The sequence below is a fragment of the Serinus canaria genome, chromosome 28 (genome assembly GCF_022539315.1).
Source record: "Serinus canaria isolate serCan28SL12 chromosome 28, serCan2020, whole genome shotgun sequence".
Classification (NCBI taxonomy): domain Eukaryota; kingdom Metazoa; phylum Chordata; class Aves; order Passeriformes; family Fringillidae; genus Serinus; species Serinus canaria.
This window is the reverse complement of record NC_066341.1, coordinates 2,840,448-2,868,314: the sequence shown is the minus strand read 5'-3', so window position 1 is coordinate 2,868,314 and position 27,867 is coordinate 2,840,448. Positions and strand designations below refer to the sequence as shown.

At 47.9% G+C, this 27,867-nt stretch overlaps 2 protein-coding genes across 2 annotated transcripts in view; both read right to left on the bottom strand.

Annotated features, from left to right (window-relative positions):
• Positions 1-15,419, bottom strand: part of INSR (insulin receptor) — a 60,280-nt gene extending 44,861 nt beyond the window's left edge. Inside the window, exons 1-2 of the mRNA XM_050986193.1 lie at positions 15,281-15,419; positions 6,448-6,999 (exon numbers count right to left, since the gene is read on the bottom strand). Coding sequence (XP_050842150.1) covers positions 6,448-6,999; positions 15,281-15,365 — 637 coding nt within the window. The 5' untranslated portion in view covers positions 15,366-15,419. The remainder of the gene's footprint in view (positions 1-6,447; positions 7,000-15,280) is intronic.
• An 8,374-nt stretch (positions 15,420-23,793) lies between these two features.
• USE1 (unconventional SNARE in the ER 1) lies at positions 23,794-27,764 on the bottom strand. Its single transcript, XM_009096870.4, has 8 exons — positions 27,616-27,764; positions 27,407-27,456; positions 26,794-26,872; positions 25,541-25,693; positions 25,319-25,337; positions 24,583-24,613; positions 24,179-24,341; positions 23,794-23,978 (listed from the first exon to the last, which is right to left on the bottom strand). The coding sequence occupies exons 1-8, from the start codon at positions 27,751-27,753 to the stop codon at positions 23,796-23,798; spliced, it is 816 nt and encodes a 271-aa protein (XP_009095118.2). The 5' UTR covers positions 27,754-27,764; the 3' UTR covers positions 23,794-23,795.
• Between the last annotated feature and the right edge of the window lie 103 nt (positions 27,765-27,867).

Below are 27,867 nucleotides of genomic sequence, written 5' to 3'. Positions count from 1 at the left end.
GAACTGAGGCAGGAGCAGGAAATCTTCATTTCCCACCCCAAATTTAAGTAAAGGTGCAGCAGTGAAGAACCTGATGAAACATCAGCTCAGCTGCACCTGTGGGGATTTCTCAGCAAGCTGAGACCCTTTGTATTGAAATCCTTCAGCCTTGCTTCACCCAGCCCAGTGAGAAAAGCTGCTCCAGTTTTGTTTGGTGTTTCCAAAGGAGCACAGTCATTTATAGGAGGGATTGTTTCCACCCCTTCTCCTCCAACTCTGGGCTCTATCACAACCCCCAAGCACCATAAATCTCTTGACTACTCTTAATAAGCTCAAGTGAATTAGTTTAGGATGTCTCAGTGCTGGCAGAGTGTCACCAGTGCCCCTCAATAAAACTGGAGCTTGGCAGGGTCAGCAGAGACACCCCAGGGAGATTATCTGGTGTCAGTTCCCATCTGGCATTTGTCAGAGCAAGGGAAAAGCAAAAAAGGCAAACCCTTATCAGATCTCCAAATAAAAGGAGCACTTCCACTTCATGTAGTAGCAACTGGAAAAATTTCCTTTGTGTTTGAAGCTTTAAAAATATCTTTGCCCTTGAGGTTGGCTGAGTCTGCTCAGTGCTTCGAGACCCCTTTCCCATACAAAGGTAATAAAACCAAGCTCGTGGTTACAGAAATTCCCAGCACATAAAAATTACAGGAAGCTGTTGCTAAGTAATATTTCTACCTAAGTAAACATCACAAAGCGTTTCCCACACACACCTCTGAACTTTGTTATTCAGACCTGCCTTGAAGAAGTTCAGAGTTGCAGAATTTCTGCTGGCACTGGTCTGGCTGAGAGTGCTCAGTGCTGTTTCACAGCAGTTGAAAGACATTTCAGGCTGAGCAGTGTTTTTCTCAGGGCTTTGTTGTGCTGCTTCTACTTGGGAACAAAGCAACTCCTCAGTTCCTTACTTGTCCCTTATCTGTCCCAGAATTTTCCCCAGATAAATCACAGGGAAATTAAAGACAGATCCTGTTGCATCCCTTTGTCTCTAGACCTGTTTCCCAACATGACAGAAAAAAAAATAAATCATAGAATATCCTGATTTGGAAAGGAACCACAAGGATCATCGAGTCCAGCTCCTGGCTCTGCACAGAACAACCCCCAAAATCCCACTCAAAACCAGGAAAAACATTATTATTTTCACACAGAACCTTTCTTTAGCAGCTCTTTGCATGTCAATTATTCCACACTGTCATCCTTTCCATCTGCTGCTTTACATCCTCTTCAATGGACACAAACTGTTTAATCTACTTTCCACAAAGTCAATATTTTGCCACAAATTCTAAATTGCACCAATGGAGAAACAATTTTTGTTTTTATCATAAAAAAATAAGATAATAGACCAAAAAAAGGAGCCTACAGACAGACCTGAAATGGCTCACACTGCAAATAACTCACATTTCCTGGTAGCAAGAACCCCTAGATGAAGCAGGTAACAGATTCCTCCCAAGGTTTCATTCAGGATGAACAAGAGAACTCGAATTCTACCTTACCTTCTAATGAATGAAGCCTATAGCTCACAGAATTATAGAATTAATCTCAGAGTGGTTTGGTTGGAAGGGACCCCAAAGCCCATCCAGTGCCACGCCTGCCATGGCAGGGACACCTCCCACTGTCCCAGGCTGCTCCCAGCCCTGTCCAGCCTGGCCTTGGGCACTGCCAGGGATCCAGGGGCAGCCCCAGCTGCTCTGGGCACCCTGGGCCAGGGCCTGCCCACCCTCTGAGTAGAGAATTTCTCCCTTACATCTGGCCTAAATATTTCCTCCTCTAGCTGAAAACCATTCCCCCTTTTCCTATCACTACTTGGCCCTGTACAAACTATTTCAGATATCCATCCTTATATCCCAGGAATGTGGCCCTTCAGGGTTCACCAAGGGACTGGCTGATATTGCAGATCATTCTGTTGGTAACTTTTATTTGGCCATTCCACTTTTCCTTCCTATTGCCTTACTCCACTTCCACATGACCAATAAAAGGCAATAAAAGCAGCCTTTATAATTAGACTGTCAAAGCCATCAGCCTGCTCCAAGTTCTGCATGGACACAGCAGCCTGACTGCAGGGAGAATTGGCAGGAAATCCTATTTCAGAGGGAATTGTTCCTTCCACAAGAGGAGTGACAGACATATAGAAAAAAAATAAAAAAAGACGTGGAAAAAATGTGAAATATGAAAATGATGTTTGGCAGACCCAGAGTGAGGTCTAGGACGTGGCATCTCCAGCATTTCTGTTGTCTGCATTCTTCAGCAAAGACACTCTCTGCAGTGCAGGACCAAGAAGTACATTCTGATGGCAATAAAATAACTGTGTTTGTGAAAAAAAAACCTGTTCAAAATGTCAGCAAAGAGGTACAAAACCCCCAGAACAGGAACAGCACTTGGCTGCCATAAACAGCATCAGGCTAGACCCAAATTCCAAACAGACTACACATTTCCCTCCCTGCCTACCCAAAATATAACATGAGTTGGCCTTAACTGAACTGACTTGGTTTTCACACCAACATGAGTGATTTAGGAGAAAAAAAAAAAAAAAGAAAACTCTGAGGAAGCAAAAGATCTCAATCCATGGTGGATCCACCTACACATCCCTGCACTCAGACACAGAATCCTCAATGCTGCCACTGCTTTTTCCAAGGGTGCAGCTGCCCACAAATGATTTCAGTTCCTCCCCACTGGTTTCATCCCCAACCTTTGCTCCAATGTCTGTAAGAGGATCCTTTACTTTGTTGTCCTGAACACTGTTATCACCAACTGAAAAAAAAAAAAAATATTCCAAGCTGGGATTGTAGCTACAGGGATGATTCAGAGGCTTGGATGTGTGCCTTGGAGATAATTCCATGCTATAACTGAAAAGTTAGTTTTGGAATCAACTGGGATATTTGCACTGATTAAGTAAAGGAATAATTAAATAAAGGAGGGATAATGTGGAGCAAGCACAGAGAGGTGGCAGGGGAAGGGCAGAGAATGGTGTGGAAGAGATGGGGGACAGCAGGACCCCACTCCAGCCCCAACTTTGCCACTTCCCACGCACACAAGACCTTCCAGAGAATCCCAGAGTCCTCAGGGCTGGAAAAGACCTTTAAGATCAAACCCAACCCTCAGCACCAGCACTGTGCTCATCCCCAACCCCTGTCCCCAAGTGCCACATCCTCACAGGGATGGGGACTCCAACACCTCCAGCCTTCACAGCCTTCTCCATGAAGAAGTTTCTCCCAATTTCCCATTTAAATCTCCCCGGGAGCAACTTGAGGCCATTTCCTCTCACCCTGTCCCTTGCCCCTGGGAGCAATCCCCACCTGGCTGTCCCCTCCTGTCAGGGAATTCATTTTCCAGCCTTCCCACTGGTGCTCTCCCAAATTTCTTGCCCATTTCCTGATATTTTCCAGCGAGACCCCAAGCCCAGCAAGCTGGAAAAGCCAGTCAGCTTGGGACTTGTCTCCATCAATTGACACCCACTCTGTAAAATCAAAACAATCAATATTTACATATCCTTGAAGGGTTTTTCCCACTCCCAGGGCAGCAGTTTAGACAGCAACAACTTCCCATCCAGAGATGCAAAAAAAAATTAAAAAAAAAACCAAAAACCAAAACAGAACCAGGAGATTCTACACCAAGTTTCATTAAGCAAACCAGGGGGACAAAAACTCCACACAAAACCAAAGTTCCCTCTGAAAATGATACCGAAATTGCTGCATTTCATTCTGGTTAGAAAATAAAGAGAAAAAAATTAAAGAGAATACACTCAAATCCAGAGAGCCAGGAGACTGCAGCATGGCATTAGTGCTGAAAATTCCCAGATAAGCTGCAGAAGCCCAGAGGGAAAGATTTCATGACATTAATACTCTGGGTACTGGGTATTGTAGGAAATTTAGGACTTTTGAACAACAAATATGGTCAAGTAGAAGCTGTTTATTGTTTCTATTACATTTTTATAGATTTTGTAAACTACTAAATATACACTTTTTGATGGGTGTTTTTGTTTTGTTCAGTTGGTTTTTGTTTGTATTTTTTGAAGTATTTGATTGCTTATAGTTTAGAAATTTTACATACATATTTTAGATATTTTATTTTCTGCTAACTAGTTTTTGTGGTCTTGATATTGAGTTTCTCAGTCTCTTCTTTCTTAATTCAACACAATTTTTGTTCTTGAGGCTTTGACAACAAACTCAGGAGCAGCCTGGCCTGGTGCACACTGTGCACCCTTGCAAACACATTGCAACAACTGGGAGCTGCTGTGAGGCTCTTCAGGCTAAGGAAAGCCAAAATACAATTCACACAAGCTTTTAATAATCTTGACAAAACAATTACACATGCTAAGGATACATTAGGGCTGGCAGGAGAACAGAGAGGCAGCGATTGCACCGGCAGGTTGGCTAAATAAATGTCACTTAATCTCCACCACTGGCGTGTGCTCAGAGTCTAAAGGCTACTCAAAAACAGACAAAAAAAGGTCTAAAAAACCTCTCAGGCTGTCAAAACAACTGCAGAAGCACAGGGGCAGGTGTCACAAGGCACGGGATCACACAGATCCCAGCCTGTGCCACCAAAAAACTAAAGTCCAAATCGCAGTGCTCAAACAAAGATAAGCCTGGCTTGTTAAGTGGTTTGGGAAGTGCATTCCAGTCACTGCCCAAATATTCAGGAGCATGGCTTTCCTGCTGTTCCTTCTGCAAGGGACACACAAAACCAGAGCATCAGTGTCCAGTGCTTTTTGGAACCATTTTCTGATGAAAATCTCAACCTCTGGGTCAAACAGACTGAGCTGAGGCAGGCACTGGACAGGTGCCCTCCAACAAACTCTTGCATCAGAGGCTCAGGAGTTCAGATTTCTGTCCCAATGGTAAAATATTACCATTACAATATTACATTTCTCTAGGTTTCATGGAAATAGGCAGTTTTTTAAAGGAGAGAAAACCATCCTTTCCAGTCTGCTCCAAAACAGCCCCAGCAAATTCACAGGAATTTTGGGGCATTATGTTCCAGGCACTAAAAAAGTGCCAATTAGACCTTTACCCTTATGAAACAGCAGAAAACACAGCACATGAAAGGCTTAAGAAACCAGGTTTCAGTGCTGATGTAACTACATACCTGAAAGTTTATAAATAAAATGCTTTACAATCTTATTTTTCATTTTAAAAAAGGAACACACGTACACACTTGCATCTTCTTGCTCATACCCTGTTATTCTGGCCACAAAAAATAACCACTTTCTTTAAAAGGAAGCTGGACAATTTTGGGGTGAGGAGTAGCAGAGGGGAAACCACATTAATTGCATTAGTTTGTGCATACTGGTAGGAATTCCTCCTCAAATTTGGCACTTAGCACTCAGAGCTGCCCTTTAAAGCTTGGCAAGAATTTCTCTCCAGCCCACAAGTTTCCTAATTTCATCTCAGGACACACTGGTTCGTTTGGATGCACGACCTCCAGAAAGGCAGACAACCCTAAATGTGTCACTCTCACCTCAATTCACTTTGCTCCCTGTCAAGTCAGATTTAACATAAATCAAAGCCAATATATAATTAAAGCTAAGCTTAAGGTCAGTTCCAAGTTTGGAAAAAAACAAATCTGTATGAAATTAAAAGCAACTCCAATACATTTAAGGACTGGGGTGGCAACAGCAGTGAGCTTTTTGAGCACAGCTTCTGCCCTGAACCAAAGCCCTGGGCTCAAAGCTCTGTTATTTCACCCTCTACCCCATCCAGGTCCTCTCTTCTCCTTCTCCCTTCCCCTTCAGGTCTGACTTGGCTTCCAGCTTCTCCTCTGTGCAAATGCTGCTCACCCATCCCCAGATCTTACACCTTTTTATGGCAGGAAGGTTTTGGTGAAGATGGAATTGCACCTTTCCAGAATGGGGTTTATTCCACTGAGACTTTTCCTCACTGTTGTGCTTCCACCTGCTGCAGCCTCTCATAAGTCTGGACTTTCATTCCCCCCCCAAACCCCAATAAAGACACTCAGAGTACCAAGTGTCATCCAAGACACTCACAGTCCATTAAAATGGTGAGCTCTGGGCAGCTCCTGACTCTGCAGGAGAACCAAACACAGAATTCTGGATGCCTTACAAACACAGGTGAAAGAACTGCTCAAACCCATCCTAAAGGTTTTCTCTTCATCTTCTAAGGCCAATTTTCAGCCCTGCTTTTAGGAATCTGTGATTACAGGTAGCAATCAGCAGGCACCTGTCAGGCCTCCGAGAATCCCAGAGTGCTTTGGGGTGGGAAGGGACCCCAAAGCCCATCCAGTGCCACCCCTGCCATGGCAGGGACACCTCCCTCTGTCCCAGGCTGCTCCCAGCCCTGTCCAGCCTGGATTTGGGCACTGCCAGGGATCCAGCTGCTCTGGGCACACTGTGCCAGGGCCTCACAGGTCCTGACAGGTCAAAATTTGTCAGCAAACCCCAGCTGAGACCCCTGACCGTGCACTCACCTCTCTGGCAGCGATCGTGCGTCCAGCAGCGCTCGATGAAAATCCCGTTTATCACTGTGGGGGGACAGTTGCTCTTCCCTTTCACAGTGCCTGGGCACACATCTCCACACTCTTCTTTGTCATCCTTGTTGGCCACGATGTAATTGTCTTCTACAGAATCCAAAATCCTGGACCAGTCGATGGTGGACAGGTAGCAGAGCTCGTTGTTCTTCTCGATGCGCACGGCGCCCCGCGTGATGTTCATCAGGTTGTAGAGGCCGATTTCCTTCAGGTGAACCATCTCAAAGATCACCAGGGCGTAGTTGAAGAACAGGTGAGTCCCTCTGATCACAGTGAGGTTGGGGAAGAGGCCCTTCAGGCTCTCCAGGCCATAGACACGGAACAGCAGCAGGTAGTCTGTGATCATGGTCAGCTTGGGGAAGCTGAGCTCGCGGAAATCTTCGGGTTTGGTTTTGAACATCAGCAGGATCTGCAAGTGGCCCTCGATCACGGTGCAGTTCTCCAGCATGTTCAGCCTGGTCAGGTTGTTTCGGATGTCCATGCTCCTGCAAACTGGGAGGCAAAGAAGAATTGATTTCTTTAAGAAGGTTAATTGTTGGAGTTTTCCAACCTCTCAGTTTTGTCCAACCGCGCTGAGCTCCGCTGGGGACTCGTGGCCCTCTCAGCAAGGCAGGCTGCAAGTGTTAAGAAATACACAGTGGGGAACATTCCCTGCTATAGGGTTACAAAATAAGAGTATTTCATCATTTGTTCTGCCATCTTGAGTGCCTGCCTGCTGCCTCTATCATGACTGCAGTGGTAAGAGCAGTGCTGGGACATCAGCAAGGGAAGAGATGTCTGGGCTGTTCTCTTCAGGTAGCTGCCAGCAGCACACCTGCCTGGTCTGAGATTGTGCAATGAATGCCAGGGGATTAGAGGGAGTCATTCAGAATGGTTGCAGGGAGGGGAAGATAGGAAAGAATAATGGCCAGAGATGGTAGTGCTTGGGAAGAGAGCAGAAAAACCTGGAAATGCACAGGAGCACAGCCCACGCTCCTGCCCAGACTCGGCTGACAGGAGTCATTTACTACATTAGTAATTTTTGCCCTGAGCATTCTTTTCAGATGAGGTGTTGGAGCCTTTTTTGTGAGTATTTTCTCAAGGGTGCAAATCTCCCTCTCTTGACTATCTGGGCAGTTTATTTCACAGAACCAGGAACCAAAGAACTGACAAAGTGAACGAATGCATAAAGCATAAATTAGAAGGTAAACTGAATAATAGGAATCCAGGCATCAGCAAAAGGAAAAAGTTTGAATAGGGAAATATTTTTTCAACTCTAAGCACAGGTAAGAAATCAAGAAGGAAATTTGCAGCCCCACACCTCTACAGCACAACAAAACAACCCTTTTGTGACAACCCTTTTGAAACCAACTTCATAGAAACATCAACATAATGCTCAAATCCAGGTGGATTCTTCCTGATTTTTTCCTTTTTGAAGACTGCATCTACTCAAAGGATTCTCTCTTTTGCCTACAGCTGGGCCAGTGTCTTCCCTCCCCACTTAAGAACAAAAAACACAGGCTCTTTCCTCTTTTTGCCACTATATGTAAAGTTCACCAGCTATAAAACCACCACATCACAGCTCCAAGGGATCACCCAGCCTTACAAAGCTGATGTGGACACAACATCTCACAGTGAGGATTGTCTGACTCCTCCTGGTTTAACACAGGGGTTAAAACCAAATTCTATGCAAATATCTTAATAATTATTCAAAAATTTGCTCCAGTGACTGCAAGAAAAAAAATTGGCAACGCTAAGATGGGATTTGAAGCAATGCTATTGCCCAATGGGATTTTTTGGCACTATATCCAAGTCATTTCATAAATTGCTTTCTGGAAGAAAAAAGCCAATGCACATGGTGCCTCAAGGATTAAGGATGTACTTGGAAAAAGTGGGAAAAGGAACCTGATGACCAGCCAGTAACAATTCTCTGCCCCAGACTGGACTGCTGCACATCCCAACCTGGGATAAAAGACCTGGGAGAGCAACAGCTTCAGCTTAAATGCTCTGGATATTTATTTGCAATAAATAACACTGGTATTTCCACAGAAGCAAGGGCATGGCAGGTCAGGTCAGTGAAAGGAGAAGTAACAGAGGGACACGTAAGAAACTGAAAGATTGAATTCAACTGAAGTCACCAGCGCAGCTAAAATTACCAGATAAATTCAAAATGCAACATCTTGGCTCTTATTTATTCTTTTTCCATTATTGTGGGGTGCACAGCAGTGTTGGGGGTGGTCCCCACCACCAGCTGCTGCCCCACAGGATAATGCACTGCCTGCTGGAATGGACAGCTGACCTTAAGGAAAAGGAAAGGTCAAAAAATACAGACCAGGAATTACTTGTGAGAGTCAGAGCTCCAGGCTATTGCTGTGGCTGAAGGGATGCATGAGTGCCCTGAGCACAAGTGCCTGTGTCTTTCATCATTTTGGGCAGAATGAGGTGACTCACAGGGGCTGGACACGAGCCCTGCACCCACAGTGGCCCTGCTCAGTCCCTGGCCAGGGCACCTTGAGCAGGGCTGGGAGGATCTGCACTGAGGGATGGCCAGGAAAAGCCATACATCACTGCCTGGCTTTAGAAACCAACTTCACAGAAACACCAACCAGACCATAATGCTCAAATCCAGCTGGATTCTTCCTGAATTCTTCCTTTTTGAAGACTGCATCCACCCAAAGGATTCTCTCTTTTGTCTACAGCTGGGCAAGTGTCTTCCCTCCCCACTTAAGACCAAAAGTGCTGTGGCTGCTTTTTGAGGCTGTGGAAATCTTCCTTTTGAGCAGGAACAGAGCTGAGAGCTGGGTGTGGAGCAGCCAGCCCAGGTGGGCAGCCCAGTGCCCAGGGTGGGTGCCCAGCAGTGAGGAAACTCAGAGGAACAGATCCAGAGCCAGCAAGGATTCTGAGAGGATGTTCTGAAATCAGGATGGTTTGGCTTGGGAAGGACCTCAAAGCCCATCCAGTGCCACCCCTGCCATGGCAGGGACACCTCCCACTGTCCCAGGCTGCTCCCAGCCCTGTCCAGCCTGGCCTTGGGCACTGCCAGGGATCCAGGGGCAGCCCCAGCTGCTCTGGGCACTGCCAGGACCTGCCCATCCTCACAGAGAACAATTCCTGCCCAATCTCCCATCTAAATTTCATTTTTTCAGTGGAAGCCATTCCCTGTGTGCCTGCACTCACTATACCCTGCACTCCCAGCTCTCACCCCTCTCCTCAAACACTCCAAACCAATTAAATCACTCTGCTCCTGAACCTTTCAAGCTTCTGGACATCCCCACCAACATGAGCCATGCTGCTCCTGGTCCAAACAGCCCAAAAGCTGCTCCAAGATCTTCCAACCTCCTCAAAAAACTCAACCATCTGAACATCCCCACAGGGTCCAAACCTCCCTCCCTTCCAGCTCTCCCATCCTGACACAGATTCCCCACTGGAGGCTGCAGAAAAGGTGACCAAAGGCTAACAACTCCAAATCTTTTGAAAAGATGTGTAAAGGAACAAAGGTTAGCTCAAGGTGAATCTAAAAAGAAATGAGTGAAGCTTTTGAAGAAATAAAAATATAAATCCAGCAGAGCTGGAAGTACAACAGCCATGGTTCATCAGCTGCTTTTCCCCACGTTAAAAGAAAAATCACACTTAATTATTTTTCAGGTTCTGCTTCAATTTAGTTTTTAAGTGATAAATGGTATCTAAGCTCCTTCTTTTTAACACCTCAAAGATCAAAGAGAATAATAAGGAATTAAGAACATCTGAAACAAAATGGGCTTTTTAGCTGGAGCTTTCTCCATCTTTTCATGCCTTTGAATTTTCAGCACTTTATATCTCCTGTTCATGCAGTAGCAGCTTAAGTCACCCCATAAATTTATTGTTACCAAGACAACAAGAAGCAGTTTTAAGCAAAGTAATAAGTGTTTTTCCACAGCGTCTCTTGATAGTATTTCTTCTGCAAGGACAGGGGAATTAATCAACCATTCAGTAGGAAGGCAAGGCAGGTTTGATCCCAGAAGAAGGAGAGCAAAGTTGAGCCATCAATTGTAACACAGACAACCTGGTTTCAAAAAACACATAAATCAGCTTTCAGGGAAATAAAAAAAAGCACAAATTGATTCTCCAGTAGTGAGCCCAAAGCTGCTCCTGTGCAAACCCCCACCACAGAGAAATTCCTAAATTTCAGCAGGAACAACAGCACAGCTCTGAGCTGCCAGAGGAAGCACAACTCCATCCCTGCTACCAAGCTACTCACTGAAAAAATTACTAAATCATCCTACACATGTTCCACCAGCCCCCCCAGCAAACCAAGCCACGCTCTTTGAAAAACAAACAAACAAACAAATCCCAGGATGCCAAAGCCTCTTGGACAAACTGGTTTGGTAACAACCTTCAAGTCCTGAATGAAGAAACCAGATCTGATGCCAGAGGTTAAGTTTTCAAGATAGAGTCTAACCAGGGGAATAGCTGGAACTTAAACCTTGTTTATAGTAAATCATGTGGGTACCAAACCTTAATGATTCACTGCTTCAGAGCTCTGGCCTTTAACAATCAAGATCAGGGTAATCTGGCACAGAAGGATCACAAAGCCTTTGAGGTAACTATTGGTTAATTCTGATTTTTTTTTTTTTGTAGTCTTTGCTGCCTACTGAATAAACAAACTATTGCAAAAAAAATTACACTTGCTTGGGTTGGGTCAAAAGCATTGCAATTCTACATAAAGCTGATTTTTAGAAGTGGCTTTAGGGAACTGGGAAAAGGACTTTTGGGTGTTTCTTGGGATTTTGGGTGGTTTTGGGATTTCTTGTTCTTTTTTGGGTGTTTGGGATTAACTGGTGAGACAGGAAAACATCCTGGTACCAGGTTAGAGGGAAGGACTGTGTGACAGCTCCTAGCCTACTGCAGCAATTGTTTAATACACATAAAAACCATCTAATTGTGAAATATGGATTTTTAAGCTTCAGTTCTGCACCTCAGATAGCTGGAGCTGAGCAAACTGGATATGGACTGCAAAATGAGCCCCTGTAAACCTGCAGGCCTCAGGGAACATCTCAGGTGCCTGACACACTGCCTGCCTCAAACACTCCAAACCAATTAAATCACTCTGCTCCTGAACCTTTCAAGCTTCTGGACATCCCCACCAACATGAGCCATGCTGCTCCTGGTCCAAACAGCCCAAAAGCTGCTCCAAGATCTTCCAACCTCCTCAAAAAACTCAACCATCTGAACATCCCCACAGGGTTCACACCTCCCTCCCTTCCAGCTCTCCCCATCCTGACACAGATTCCCCACTGGAGGCTGCAGAAAAGGTGACCAAAGGCTAACAACTCCAAATCTTTTGAAAAGATGTGTTAAGGAACAAAGGTGAATCTAAAAAGAGATGAGTGAAGCCTCTCACTGCCCAAGCCAAGAGCAAACCCCTCCAAGATTGCCCTTTAAAGCCTGGTTTGGGCTGTCTTTTATGCTCCCCTCATTTGGTTCCAAGCCCAAACTGCACACAGGGCTTGTCCTGCCCCATTTCCATGCAGAGCCAGCCAGGGCTGGGGGGGCAGCACCCCCAGAGCACTCGGGGTGACAGCGGGGTCTGTGCTGGAGCTGACACACCTGAGGATCCTCCCTGCTCCAAAGGCAGCAGGAACAGGTTCTACACCTTGCCCATATCAACATCACTGATATTCCACAAGGCACTCACCCCAAAACTGACCTCCAGAAAGCTCTGGGGTTTTACACTGTTCAGAGACAGCCACTGTGCTGCCTCTCCCCAAAAAAAAGGGACAGGACATGCTGGGGCCTGGGTTTGGTACAGCCCTGCCCTTCTGCACTCACTTTCCCTTCTTTATTCTCCTACTTTTCTCTCCTCTATTTCTACTTCTATTCTCCTAAAAAATTTCATTCCAGACTGAGTCTCCCAACATAAAAAATTAACACAGGGTTAAGGTGGGACAAGGGAACAGTTTCTTAATGAGTTTACGAGCACAAAAATATCTGTATCAGCCAGATATGATACTAACTAAGAAGCAACCTATTTTAGAAGTGTGTTACTACAGCAATCCACAGTGAATTTGTCCCACAGGATGACTTAGACAAAGATCTCTCAACTGCATTCCCAGCTCTCACATCAGCACCAGGTACTGGAGCACATGTGCAGCTCCCAAATTTAGGGGAATTCAGGAGGGGAGGAAGGGCATTCCAAACACCCATGACTGCATTGATCAGTTTTCTATTAACCAGAAAAGGAGCCCAAAGGAAGCTGCTCCATTAGCAGATGCCTAAAACTAGGTGAGGTAAATCCCACCCCAAATACCAGAGCTAATGAACTGACAGGCATGAGTCATGTGCGAGATTTATTTCAAGAAGTTGCATTATGTTTACACAGTCATTAAAAAAAATACACAAAACTGTCTTTCTTCCCAAAACAAGATATATGAATCTTCATTTTATGCACAAGTCTGGCCTTCTTTCCTTAACCCTTTCTTCTTCTCCTGTCAGTAATTCCTGAACTCAGCAACTACCCTTGACCACATGTAGGAGAGGAGGAGTGCTCTCACATGAATATTGTGCTCTTACATGAAGTATTCCTAAAATATTTAGGAAAATGGGATGGATTGAGGAGGAGAAACTCACAATCTGGATGTAAATGTGAATTTTACCATCCACCCCATTTTTCTACAGAGCCACCTCCACCTACCTGCTGCTTGCCCCCAACTCTGCCTAAAGGCACCAAAGGGGAGAGGAATTCACAGGGCACAAGGAAAAACCATGGCTGGGGGGAGTTTTGTCCCTGGAGAGGCTGTCTGTGGGAACACAGGGCACAGATCTCCAAGAAAGCTGCCTCCATCAGACCCGTTGCTCAGGGAACAACTTGTTTGTTCATGCAGCTCTCGTACGTGCATTTCCCCCCTGGTTTTTTGTTTCTGTTTTCCATCCCCACCGTGGTGCTCCGTGACCTCACCATTCCCAGAAAACTGAGCCAAGCCCCCAGAAAATAGAATCCAACACCACAGCAGCTGAAAACCTTTCAAATCAAGTTCAATCATCAGAACCCTGATGGTCCAAACTGTCTGTAGAATACTTCATCAAGTATTTGCATGGTAAAAATGACACGGAAATGTTCCAGCCCACGCTCTGCTTTGCTGTCTTGTGCCCCTGCTCCTCCATCCATGAACTCAAGAGTACATTTTCCTACCATGCTGTAACACAGCAAAGATTAGGGAGTTTAGAACATAAACATGCTTGAACCCCAAAAAGCAAATATGATTTAAATAAATAACCAAATCACAGGCTGGGCTGTGGCAGTAATAATAGTGTTTTCAAATTAGGAACTGCTGGACTCCAGTTGCACACGTATTTATTTATTATTAGTGCTATATGTCAACTGCCTTTTCCATCTCTGCTGGAGGAGGGCAGGTTTGCCCACAGCAGCTGGGGCTGACCCTCCCAAGGTAGCACAGTGTCACTGGCCTCTTGTGAGGTTTCAAATGTGTGAGAGAAGAAACTGGGTTATTTTTGAAATATGGGACTTGTCCTATTGCTGGAAGAAGAGGCTGTCTTACAGGAACATCCTGCTTTATTCCCTGGATCCCATACATATCCCAGTAATGTCCATCACTGTGTTGTCTGTACTTGAACTGATTCTCTTGCCTTTTCTGCTGGGAAAGCCAACAGGCATATTGTCTATGGGAGACATGACCCACGCATCCAGTTAGCTGTCTTTAAATAAATATTTTCCTTTTGTCAAAAAAAATTGTAAGAATCACTCAAAATTAAAGAACCTCTCATTAAAAGGATTTCCTGAGCAAGTTTATTTAACATAGCCCATCAAAACAGCTCTAAGGCTTAACCTCGAGCCAGCCGTAGGTTTAACATGCTTGTGACCTCCAACACAACATCTTTATTCCCCTGTCGTGTATTTTACAAGCCCCTGTGTACACACAGAGCCTGCCCCCGGAGCTCTCCCATCTTAATACCTGTGGATTTGGCACACTACCTAAAAGTGGTTAAAGACAAAACCTCCGCGTCTGGCCACACTAAACCCTCCTGAAACCGGAGCCGGTTCTGAGGCAGCCGAGGAGCGGCGGGGGCACAGGGCTGGGGAGGGCACCAGGGAAGGGATCAGAGAAGGGACCCGAAAAGGGACTGGGGAAGGGACCTAGGAGAGAGCGGGGAGGGCAGCCAGGAAGGGACCCGGGAAAGGAAACTGGAGAGGGACATGGGGAAGGAACCTGGGAAGGGACACGGGACAGGACCTGGGGAAGGGACACGGGACAGGACCTGGGGAAGAATCGGGGAAGGGACCGGGGAATGGATCGGGGCAGAGGACCCAAGGAAGGGGCCGGAGAGGGGTCGGAAAAAGGGACCGGGGAGGGGACCGAGAAAGAGACCCTGGCAGGGCCCGGGGAGGGGACTGGGTAGGGGACCCGGGGAGGAATCGGGGAAGGGAAGCGGGAAGGGACGGGGCAAGTGCCCATGGAAGGACCCAGGGAGCGGCACCGGAGAGGGGCCCGTGCCCTTCCCCGCGCCTGTCCCGGGCGCGGCCCCCGCTGACCCCGGCCCAGCGCCCGCCCGCGCGGGGCCCCGCGGGCCGGGACGCGCCGGGGCAGCCGCTGCCCTCCCCGCGGCTGTGCCCGCTCCAATCTCGGCGCCGCCGGGCCCTCCCCGCCGGCCCCGGGCCGGGGGTGAAGGTGACCCGGGAGCGCTCCGGGCCGCGGCCGCGCTGCCCGCGGGCCCCGCGCAGGTACAAAGGGCACGGCGGGGCCGGGCCCGCGCCGCCGCCGCCGCCGCCGCCAACCCTCCCGGCCGGGCCCCGACTCACTCTCGCCGCGGCCGCGGCCGCACCAGGCTCCCAGCACCACGGCCACGGCCAGCGCCGCCGCCGCTGCCGCCGCTCTCGGTCCCATCCCGCGCCGCTGCCGCGGCCGCCGCCGCCCGGCGCGAATCAGAGCCCGCGGGGCGGGCGCGGGGGCCGGGCCCGGCCGAGCATCGCCGGTGGAGCCCCCGCGGAGCCCCTTTATAGCGCCCGGCCCCTCCCTGCCCGCGGTGTCGGCCCCGGCCCGGCGGCCCCTTCCAGAGCAGGCCGGGCTGGCGGCGGCGCCCCGGCCAGTAAACAAGGGGCTGCCCCCGTCAGCTGCGAGCCGAGCGGGGCGGCCGCAAGAGGCGGCGCGGAGCGCGGGCACGGGACGGGACGGGCCGGGGGAGGAGCAGCGGCAGCGGCCGCGGCGGCTGCCAGCCACCCTTCATTAGCCACCCATCATCCATCCGTCCGTCCAACCAGCCATCTGTCCGTCCATCCCTCTACCCGTCCGCCCACCCACCCGTGCAGGCTGGCTGTGAGCCCTGCTGGCGCTGCCCGAGGAGCCGCTGTGGCCTCGGTAGCGTTCAGCGAGTGAAACGCAGGAGTGGAGCAGCCTCACCTTGCTGTGGGTTCAAATGGAAGGAGAGCAGGGTTAGGTTAGAGATTAGGGAAAAGATTTTTACTGAGATTATGAGGAGGTCCTGGCACAGAGTGCCCAGAGCAGCTGGGGCTGCCCCTGGATCCCTGGCAGTGCCCAAGGCCAGGCTGGACAGGGCTGGGAGCAGCCTGGCACAGTGGGAGGTGTCCCTGCCATGGCAGGGGTGGCACTGGATGGAATTTAAGGCCCCTTCCAACCCAAACCGTTCTGGGATTGTCTCTCTGTCCCCAGTGCTGACAGCCCAGACCGAGAGCAGGGCTGCTGCCCTGGCTGTGCCCGTGTCCCTTCTCCTCCTCTCTGAAAGGATGAATTGCAACAGAGCTGGACAGAGCTTGGGATGAGGATACTGTCTACCACTGCCACTGCTTTCAGTATCACAGAACCCAAAAAGCCATTGCAGATTTCTGGTTCCTTTTCCAGTGGGATTCACCATTTGGTGCCTTTTTTAATCATCTCAGTGCTGCACTCACGCTAAGCCATGACAGTACGTTTCCTGGCAACTTCCAGTAATTTTATCTGGCTCTTGCTTTCAGCCATTTCTGCGAGACAAATGAGTTTTAAACTGCTGGAGAAAAGCCTTTTTTAATTCAAAAATGCTTGGCAAATAGACATCCTTTAAAATTTTTATCCCACCATCTTTAGCTTTCAACAGATCTCTCACTTCTGCCTGACACTAAGAACCCCTGGGCAGGCCAGTGGTGACCAGCAGGTCACTGTGCCTCAGTCCCTTGGTGAGTTTAACCTATTTAAAATACTTTGCACTGCTTTTCCAGGTAAAGGATCACTGCAGTTGTCCCAGGGACACAATGGAGTGTGAATGAGGGGAGGGCTGGTCAGTGGAACCGTGGCTCTGCTGCTGTGATTCAGCTCCTGATGTTGTTTGAGGTTTCCCTGTTGGACAGGGTAAGGCTGGCGGCCTGATTCGACCAGAGTAAGCAGGATTAGCTGGGATGGTACCTGTGCAACAATAACTACATCTTGGCATTTGCAGACTATTTAAATGCTGAGATGAAAGGCTCTGCCTAAGTGGGGATGCTTTCTCTGTCATCAGCACAGCAGATGTGTGTCTGCACAGCACAGGAGCTGTTGATTCAGCCCATTGGTGCATCAGAGCCACAGCCATGGGACAGCATTTCCCCCATTTCTGTCCTTTTTTCCCAAATCCATGCTGCTGCCTCGAGCTGGCAAGTGCAGAAAACTCGGAGCCCCACTCATTCTGGACTGCTTCAGGAAGTAAGGGCAGTTAAGGAATGGAAACAAACAACAAAAGTATGCATTCTCTGCATGCAAATTAACCTGCTTTATGACTGTAGACTTTGCATAAAACAGAGCCAAACATCACCTGGACAGCTCGGGCTGTGTGGAATTTATACCGGGACTGAAACAGCAAGCTGCTCTTGCTTACTCACTTATGTTCTCATTGCCTTTTTGTAATAATGATATCAGCTTACACATTGGCACATGAGGATTAAAGGCTACAGATTTATTGTCTTTCCTTAAAATACTATTTTTAGTTTCTAATTACTGATTAAGAACATCAGGGTGCAACCTTTCCAGCATCTTTCCCATACATTCACTGCTACACATTCATCATGCTACAGTGCACTTGGTTTGCAATCAGATAAACCAACAGGAGCAATGTGGGCGCTTAGAAACTAAGCCAACACCTGCTTACTCTTTTTTTTTTTTTTTTTTCCTAATAGCTGCAATGCAGGCTCTTCTTTTATTCTTGATTGGAGAAGCTACTAAAATCACCAGTTTGATATATTAAATATTGGCAACAGTCACATTTCTTTCTTTTCACTACAGATGTTTTATGATTTAGTTAAAATAACTTGGAAATAAGCAGGGATAAGTGCTATGAACTGTGACAATCACAGACCATGGGGGTTCAGATCTGAATCCTCCTGAGAAAATAAGTACAGAGAGACTTGCAATAGAGTGTATCCATCTGTTTGACCCTACAAAGACCTATTTATTTTGGTTTGATCTATTCCTTACTTAAATAATGAAATGGTTTGGTTGGAAGGGGCCTTAGAGACCATCCCATCCCACCCTTGCCATGGCAGGGACACCTCCCACTGTCCCAGGCTGCTCCCAGCCCTGTCCAGCCTGGCCTTGGGCACTGCCAGGGATCCAGGGGCAGCCCCAGCTGCTCTGGGCACCCTGTGCCAGGGCCTGCCCACCTTCACAGGGAACAATTCCTGCCCAAGATCCCATCCAACCCTGCCCTCTGGCAGGGGGAGCCATTCCCTGGCTCCTGTCCCTCCAGGCCTTGTCCAAAGTCTACTGCTCTGTCCTACAGATGCCTCCGCATCAAACCAACCTAAGAGTACCAAGTTCCCATCAGATCCCTCCTGCAGATCAATGCTGCTCAGACCTGAAGCCCTTGGAAGCCCATCCCTGGAGCAGGAGCCACATTTGCACAAACAGGTAGGGACAATGACTTTGTAAAGCAGCTTGAATGTTGCAGCAGTGACATCCTTGTACTGTCACAAGTGTCTCTGGAGAGAGAACCCAGCTCAGCTCCCATCCACCAACTTGTGGAGCTGCTGAGAGCTTCACACCTTGAGAACCAACATATCTCTTTTTCTATATACTGGAACACATGGGTGGGTTTTAGGCTGTGTGTCTTTAGCCATACAAATTAAAGTTCCTCATTAATTAACCAGGCTGGGAATTGTCAAGGAACACAAACTTTGTGCCCAAAAGGAGCTTTGGAGCAGCTGACTTACCAAGAAGGTTCATTGGTACCAGTTCTGTTTTAAGAACTAAACTGCTTGAAAACCAGTTCAGGAGCCAAAGCCACACAGCAGCCTGGGGGCTGAGCTGAGGTCACAATTCCCACTTTGTGCTTCACCAGTTCACTGTGGCCTTCTCTTAACAACAAGTCGCAACTGCCTGGGTGAAGTGTTACCCCATGGCTGGGGTTGCTCTGTTTTCATTGATTTGCCAGGCACTCTTTTCTGCTCACACATTTCTCACCAGGCTGTCTGCACGTTATGCAGCCTCCTGCCCTTTGAAGATGCGGCAGAGCTGCTGTTGAAGCCAACAGCAGCCAAGGCTCTGCACCACTGGCAGGATGTTGCTGTGAAGGTTTACGGGATTGACTTCTCAGTGACTAAACCTAATGCTGAGAGCACAGGAGAGCTGACCTTGGAAAATTATCTCATCCTGTTTAGAGTCACACAAAACCCTCTGCCAAATCTTTTAATATAAAATATTTCACGTCATGGATTGACAGAGTTCCTTTCTTACCCTTCCTTCCGTCCACACCAAATCCGATAAGTGACTCCTCTCGGTGAGAAGGCTCAGAGGATGGAGATCCGGTCACTTTATGTGCTAAGGACAGAAATCTCAGCTTTTTACTGTTGAAACAGGAAACACTGTCAGATCCTTCTGGAGAATTCTATTGTTACATGAGCAAATACAAATTTTGGCCAGGGTGAAAATGGCAGAGGGCATCTCTCTGCTACATACAGGTCAAAGACCCTGGAGATGAAGGATGCAAATTCCAGCTCTGCATGGCCAGCTGCAGCACTGCCTCATTTTAGCTTTTTTTTGGTCCAGTTTGATTTTTGGGTGTCACAGAGGCAGATGCAATGTTCAACTTATTTTTAAGTCCTTGTAAGAGCATTTTTGTTCTAATTCAGCATCAAAGTTTTCAACCTGAAAAAACCAGAGTACTGTCAGCGTTCCCAGCCTGGGTCTGGAGAGCAGGGCCCAGATGTGAGACAGCCAGACAGATGTGGCCTTCAGCCTCCCAAGCCTCCTCATCCTCCATCTTCCCTACAGCTTCTGCTGCTCACCTCAGGCAGCCCCAGGTGTGTTTTGCACAACCTGCTGCCAGGTTCCCTGCTCTGCATCAGTTACCACGTGCAGGGCAGCAGCCACAGCACGGCCACACTGGGTTCCAGCCCAGCCACCAGCTACACCAGTTCTGATCCACAGCTCACCCCCAGCCCCTCCTTTCTTGGGTATTTCTTGACACTAATGCCTGTTTTTGTGGATCCAGAGTCTAATTTGGAGGGAGCACTGGCGCTCTGGGCAGCACCAGGGGTTCCCAAACCCTGGCTCTGTGCTCTGCACTGCTCAGGGTTTGCGTTTTGGAGGAGTCAGAACTCCCAGTTCCCGTTTGATAACCGGTTTGTTCTGTCGCTGGGAGACACGCCCTCCCTCTGTAAATGTTACAAATCAGGCGTATCTGATCCATTATTCACTAACTGCTGCTGCTTCCCAGTTCCAGCTCCTATTAGAGGGAGCGCTGATGCCAGAAATGTCACGGTGGCATCATGTGACAGGTGGTATTGATTTAGTGCCGTTGGGTTTAATGTCACTCCCGTTCAGTGGGACACACGGCAAGTGCACACGGATTCCCAGCAGTGGGGCAGGTCAGGACAGGAGCTCCCAGCCAGCCCCATGCCAGGCCCTGGGACTGGGGAATTACATTGGGAATTCTGCTGCAGACTGGGACATTTCAGTATCTGCTCCAAGCTGCTCTAGCGTTGCCATTACAGGTTTTTTTTTGGGATTCACAGAATCACAGAATGGTTTAGGTTGGAAGGATCTTAAAAGCCCCATCCCATCCCCACCTTCCACTATCCCAGGCTGCTCCAAGCCCCATCCAGCCTGGCCTGGAACACTTCCAGCAATGGGGCAGCCACAGCTGCTCTGGGCAGCCTGTGCCAGGGCCTCACCACCCTCCCAGGGAAGAATTTCTTTTGTAAAAGAAACTAAATCATAACTAAATCACAAGACTCAGTTCAGAGGTTTCATGGCAGGTTTACAGCAGACAATGAGAAGGGAGGTGACACTGGGTGTCACACAGGGAACAGTCAGGAGCAAAACCCTGCTCTGCCCACCCCCTCCTTTCCATTCTTCATAGGATATTCCCCTCTAGCAGAATAGCTGCTCACAGCCTCTCAAGTCTGATACACAAAGTGCAAAAAAACCCCCAAGGGAGCACGTGCCCAAAACCTGGGACTGCCCAGCCACAGGAGCCATTGCATCCAGCGTTCTGCTCCTGCCATTCCTGCACCAGCAGCCTGTGAAGGATCCTTCCAGCACATCCCATCTGTGATGAGAACACTGCTGAACACTGAGCATTGTAACACACGGAGTCTCTGCCACCAAGGGTGTTTGGCAGAGAAGCTTACACTGACCCAGGGTCATTGCTGCTGCCAGACTCTGAATCTCTGCATCCACTGGCCTGACATGACCCAAGCCTCCAAAAGGGTTTTGGTTTAATTTTCCTTGCTCTCTCAAAGCAGGTAGTCTGCCAAGAAGCCAAGCAAGGCCCAGCCCTGTGCCTGATGAACATCTCCCCATCTGGATTTCCCAAGCTTTTGGGAAAGTTAAGCAACTCTCACAGAAGGCCATTTCTATACATATTCTATACATATTATTCTGTGGAGAGCTCCACAGAGCCTTGTGCCTCCAGCTGAGGGCTGGAGCAGCAGAGCATCCACCACCCCCCACAGGTCAGTCAAAAATAAAAACTGTCATTCATCTGGGAAATGTCACAAAGCCCTGAGTCATTGTTTATTCTAAATAGCACCAGCTCCCATCTTCAAAGTGGTGTTGAATGACTCCAATTGCTAAATGAACTCGAGAAAAGCAAAGACAACAACCCAGCCTTTGTGTGCAGGGCAGTGGATCCGCTGGGTTGGGAGAAGGGAATATTTTTCCACCTGACAGAGAAGCCCCAGGAAGCAAAGGCTCAGTGCTCAACGGCCACTGGAGATAACAAAAAGTGTTCCAGGGTTCACTCCTGGCCGTTCATTCAACATAACAAACACCCATGAAATGTCAATGGGCAAAAGTCAAGAGGATTCTGAACTCACTCCATGCAGGCTTTTTGTAAATCAGTATCTGTGACTCGGAGGGGTGGATGTTTTCTTGGAGACAAGCTATCACTAGCAGCTCCCTTTCATGTCTTTCCAATCAAAAATTTCCTAATTTATAAGTGCCAAAAAGTTACAGGCAACCCATTTTGCTGATAGCAAAAGTCAGTTTTAAACTTGTCTGAAGTGATGCATCAAATTTTTTGTAAACTAGGAAAAAACAATTTATTTCAAGTAATAAAGAGGACAGTGTTATGGACAATGAAGCATTAATGTTGCATCCCAAAATCTCACACACAAAAACCATTCCAGCATCACATTCAGCCTCTAAGAGAAGAACTCGGCACTGAAATGCCTGCAGGGAAAGCAGTGAACAATCAGAATTGAAAAGTAATTTGGTGACACAGCATTGACTAATGAAGCACAGTGAAATGTCAAACATAACATACAGATGAAGGAAAACAACTGGGAAAAGTAGAAATGTCCATAAATTGATTGCTACAACTATAAATGTCTCTAAATTCAAGGTAAATAAAACAGGAGTATTATTGCAGATATCTGAGTAGCTAGAATTAAAAGCTGTACCTCATAATATAATAATTCATTTGATAATCCATAAGTGAGTGGCATACTACATTGCAAACATTGTGTTAAATGAACAGAAATATTTTGTGTCAAAAATGTTAACAGCCTTCATTACCAGAGATGGGAAATGTCACATTTCTGTAGAGAAGAGAGCACAGCTCTGACACAGAGCCTGGTGCTCTGGGATGTGTTCAAAGCAAAGCTGGATGTTCCTAAGAACCCAGTTGTGAGAAACAGCTCTTCCCCCGTCATCTCCTGTCCTCGGGCTATTGGGATCAGCCAGGCCAGGACATCTCCTGTCCTGGGGCTATTGGGATCAGCCAGGCCAGGAACACCCCATGGTTTGGTTCCAGACCAAAGCACAGCCAGGGTCACCTGCTGCCCCTCATCTCCTCCATGGACACACCTGAACACTGACCAGCAGGACTTGCAGGTTTGCAGGGTTTGCTTTCAGCTTATTACAAGCACCTACAGAGACTCTCAGGCTGTCACACTTGGAGACTGTCTATAGTCTCCAAGTTTTTCTAACAGCAGCAGAGTTTTAAAATATGAGTTTCATTTTCTCTGTTTTATTTTAGTGAACTCTTAAGCCAACAGGAATAATTTGCTCAAAAAGAAAGGGTGAATATTTTAAAATGATTATTTCCATCTTGAAGACACCACCTTCCTTTGCCCTCATCTTCCAGCACAAGCATGTTTGTACAGGTGAGGTCTGTGCCACCTGCAGCACTGTGTGTACAGTTCGAAGGTGGCAGGGTCACGGTGTTTCCTTCAAGCAATGACATCAACACCACAGTGAGAAGTGAGAACATTTGCACACACAAAAGGGAGGCAAGCACTGCACAGAAAGCAGCTCCAGTCCTGTAGTAATCTAAACTGGAGAAGATGGTGAAGTCCGAGGTCCCCAAATACCCACCTGGGCAAAAGGTGAGCCTGAGAAGAGTTTTACCTGTTGATAGTCTGAATCTGAGCCAAGCAAGCACCTGAACAGCAGAATTCTCTTTTTACACCTGCAGCTGTGTATGTACAGAACTGAAATTAAATATCCTGTTGGCAGCAAGCTCCTAGGTCAGTACAGAAAAGCTGTGAAGACAGGAAAGAATGTAAGACTTCAACTGTTATTTAACTTTGTATTGACTAAATGCCTTTTAGGAGTCATAACATTTGTCACAAACACATTAAAAATGACTGTATTTATCCACTAAATAACTTCTTAGCAGCTCATCCTTACCTCAGCTCTCCCTGCAGGAGGTAAAAAGAGTCACCAAGTAAACAAGTATTCAGGTGTGGAAAGCCTTCCTTAGGAAAGCTTTCCCCCACTGCCTGCACAGGGAGGAGATGCAAGGTAGGCCTTGCACAGCTTCTTTAAGGGCATTGACTGTGACAGTTTTGAGCTTTCCCAGTGCACTGGGAAAGCTTTAAAGGCAGCTTTAAATAAAATGGAACAGGATCATTTCAGTTTGGGGAAAATCCTGATGAAGAGAATCATGCTGATGAATATAAAACAAACTACAATTAGCATTATCCACAGCAGCCAGTTGACAGATTTCTTGGCGTGCTGTTCCAGGCGATCAGATTCGTCCTTGAGCTTCTCGAAGTTCTGATCTGCCATCCTGAGGGAGTGTGACAGTGTCTGTGGAGTAAAGAGAGCAAACAGGGTCAGCCTCACAGCTGCCAGGTCTGGCAGCTTCCTCCAACAGAGAAAAGGTTCAACTGCAGGCAAGTGTTGCCCCCACTCCAATCCAACCTGGAATCAAGCTACAGGATTTCACACATCAGCACTTGAACATTGTGGGTTGCAAAACTGAAGGGCCACAGCTCAACGTGCACTACCTGGTTGTCCTGTTTGATCACGTTCTGGGCAGCCAGAGTGTTGTTTTTGAGGCTGCGAGCCAAGCTGAGCATTTCCTCAGCCAGCTTCTCCTGCATGTCCTGGTGATGCTGCAGCACAGCATCCAGCTCCACTGCCGACTGCTTCTCGTCTGATGTGAGGCCTCTGCAAGAGCACGAGGGGAAAAAAAAGGGATTTACGTTTCCTTGTGGGTTGATCTCACAAGTTTCCCCAAGGTTTTACATCTCTTACAAGACAACAAAGCCCACTGAGTCAACTGAAGCCATTGAATTTTGGTCTCCATAAGCAGACACTTCACCCAATTTAAAGTATATCAGGGATTTAAAGGTCATCGGGAAAACAGTTCCCAAAACACTGAGCACTGGAATGAGAAATTTTGACTTACTTTCTCTTCCTTATGTTCAACTCCTCAGAATCTGGAAAAATAAAAGAAGTGCTTAGCATGTTATAAATTCCCATGCAATCACAGGCTGAAAAAAACAAGTCTCCTGTAAGGGATTTTTGGATATCCAAATCCTACTTAGTCTCTACCCCAAGGAATATGGGTGCCAAATGCCTACCCACTTTCTGCAGGGAAAAGAGGACACCCAATATCAAAAGAGGGAAAAAACCCCAGCTGAATCACATCCCTGAGGGCAGGGTTTCAGCCCGTGTGTCTCGGTGTTCTTTCAGGACACGTTAGATTGGCCCGGCTCCAGCCGCTCTAACGGTAGCCATGGAAACCTCAAATTAATTCCTCCCAGTTCCCTACGTGAATAACATGGCTGTGTATTCCAGAGGAACTGAACAACACCTACTCAAAGCACCCAGGATCACATGGTTTGCTCAGAGCAGAAGGGAACAGGCACAAAATAAATTGCCCCTGCTAATTCTGTAATTGGAATGTCTGTTTCTGCATGAATGCTACAAAAAGAGCTTCCTGCAAGTCCCTGCCACCATTGATAACAACACTTCTGCTTTCACCTGTCAGGGTTTTTGGTTTAGTTTGTTTTTAAAATCTCTTATCTTAAAAAGAAGCGAGGCACTAAATTAAAAGTACATTTTGGGAAACCTTGAGCACCTGACCTCCCTCTTTCCCTCTCTGTAATACACAGTTAGAGGAACCAACGGAGTGAACTTACCATCAGTAGCCAGGGGGTCCTGGGAAAAGAAACAGAACCAGAACAGCAGATTACAAAGGGTCAGTGATAAAGGACAGGCCTGGCAGAGTGCCTGTGCCCAGGATTTAGAGATAAAGAGGTGCCTCCCCACCCAGCCTGGGACACTTGTGAGATGCAGCCACCTGAGGCAGCTGAACACAAGCAGGACAATCTGTAAAGCAGCAGCAGCAGCACTGAGCGTACCGTGCCGAGCAGCTCGCTCCTCATCTGGCCCGTGCAGCGCGCCTTGGTCTGCAGGTGCACGGTTTTGGTGGCCGGGGTTCTCTCCTTGGCTGTCGTCGGGGTGCGCCCCGGGGCCAGGAACTGGTTTGCCAGAGCCTTTTCTGTCGATGAAGACTGGGAGTGGGAAAAAGCAGGGAGCAGTCATGGATATGACACTGTGCAGTGTGAGGCAGCTGGGGTGTGACCCACAGGGATGGGGGTGCAATGCCACAGCTGCTTCCCCATTGTGGTGTGTTTTTATACTTTGTAATAGTTTTGCTTTTGTATCCCCGTATTTTTCCCAAATGCTTTACCCCAGACTGTACCCCCTCCCTCTACCTGTGTAATCCCTTTCCTTTGCTGAGATCATCCCCAAATCCCCACCCTGGCTCTCTGTCAGTCACTCAGCATCCCATCCCCTCCATCTAGAAGCTTCAGTCCAGGACATCGAGTGATTAGCCAGAGGCCAGGTCAGCCCCCAAGTGTTTCTCCATACGCTGACCTAAATGTCCATTCCCAGAATCCATACCTTAATTTTTCTTATTGGTCAGTAAATGTTATCTACTTTTTTTTCCACCTCCCTTTAAATGTAACCTTGGCACCTCTCCGGGGCTCTCAGCAGGAGCCCCCTGAGGTGCAGGAGCACCAAATAACACCTTGGATTAAGCCCTGCTAAGAGTCAGCCCTTTTATCCTCTGCCACTGTCTCTAGCATCTCTTCTGCTGCAAAGGTGACCAGCCTGGCTGCCTTCAGCACCCTCGGGGTACGAGAGAGTGTCCCCCCACTGTCAGCTGTGTCAGGGCTGGCCAGGGTTCCTGAGGGCTCCCAGAGAGACAGGGACACTTCCCAACAGGGAGCTCAGCCTGAACAGCAGCACTGCCTGCACCTCACTGACGAAACCCAGCTCGTTGGCATTTCACAGCTCTCCAGGTGCACCTGGGAGCAGCCCAGAGAGGTGTCAGGCCTGAGGGACAGCACCTGCCCTTGTATCTCACAGCAAAGGAGTGAGAAAGATGAATGCCACATACACTTTGCTTTTGCAGTTTCATACAATAGCTCCTTTTAACAAAATATGAATCCAATATATTTATTCAGGCTTTCACAAGGAGTGCCTAATGAGATTTTAACAACTGTTATTTTGAGATGCCAGGTAAAAGTAAGCATAGGAACCAGGCAACAGGTGAATACAAACACAGAATACTGGAATCTTTTCAAGCTGAACTAGTAGATCTTACCAATTTTTCAGCTTCTAGGAGTCCCTTTAGGAAGTCCACTTTGCGAGAGTATTCATTCAGCAGTTCAGGGGCTGGCTTGCTGTTGGAATTGAAAGATAATACCAAAACCAAAAGTTATCAGCATTTTCTAGTGTTATACTTTCCAAATGAAATAATAAAATACCCACATGGTTTTTCAAAGAAGCAGAAATAGCCTCAGGTATAATTCACTTGCAATCCTCTGCAAATCATCTTTTCCAAGGCAGAGAGGGCTTAAGGAATATTTATTTCCACAGGGAAAACACACTGCTGTAGTGTTTGTGGGCTATGGCTGACTTACAGGTAAGAGATTATTGAATCACAGTGTCCTTGATGATGGAAAAGACCTCCAAGATCACCAGATCCAACCTTCAACTGAATCCCCCCATTCCCACTAAACTGTATTGTAAAGTGCCACCTCTGCTCTCTTTTTGAACACTTCCAGGGATGGTGACTCCATCACTTCTCTGGGGAGCCCTTTCCAGTGTTTTACCACTTTCACTGAAGGAATTTTTCCTGGTAATCCAACCTAAACCTCCCCTGGCACAGCCTGAAGCACAAACTCACAACAGGCACCAAGGGGCTCAGAGCTCACCTGGACTGCTTCTTCAGCTCCCGGAGCATGTCCTCCAGAGCAGCCACATACTGAGAGCAAAAACAAGATTTTAAGCGACAGCATTAAGGAGAAATCCCCTGTCTGGCAAAAGCTGTGGGTTTAACACCACAGCGCTGCCCGTCTAGGTTACTGAGGGGCCGGACGCGGTGCTGCGGGGCAGAGGGGCGGGCGGGGCGCGGCGGCCTCACCTTCTCCAGCCGCCACTCCTCGGGGTCTCGCCGCTCCGCCGCCAGCGCCTCGCACCGGCTCAGGAGCCGCATCAAGTTCAGCTCCAGCCGCGTCGCGGCCATGGCGGCACCGGAACTCCCCTCAGCGCCGGGCGCCATCTTGGGGCGGAGCGCGGGGAGGGGCGGGAAGCGCCGGGCGGGCCGTGACCGCCCCGGTTTATTTAAAAAAACCCAAAAACCTCCCCCAAATCACCCCAAACCCAAGGCGGTGAC

Coding starts and splice junctions, on each gene's coding strand:
- USE1 (XM_009096870.4), bottom strand. CDS start 27,753: ATGGCGCCCGGCGCTGAGGGGAGTTCCGGTGCCGCCATGGCCGCGACG. Junction 26,873..27,406: donor GAGCTGAAGAAGCAGTCCAG/GTGAGCTCTGAG, acceptor CAATTCCAACAG/CAAGCCAGCCCCTGAACTGC. Junction 23,979..24,178: donor TGATCAAACAGGACAACCAG/GTAGTGCACGTT, acceptor TTTACTCCACAG/ACACTGTCACACTCCCTCAG.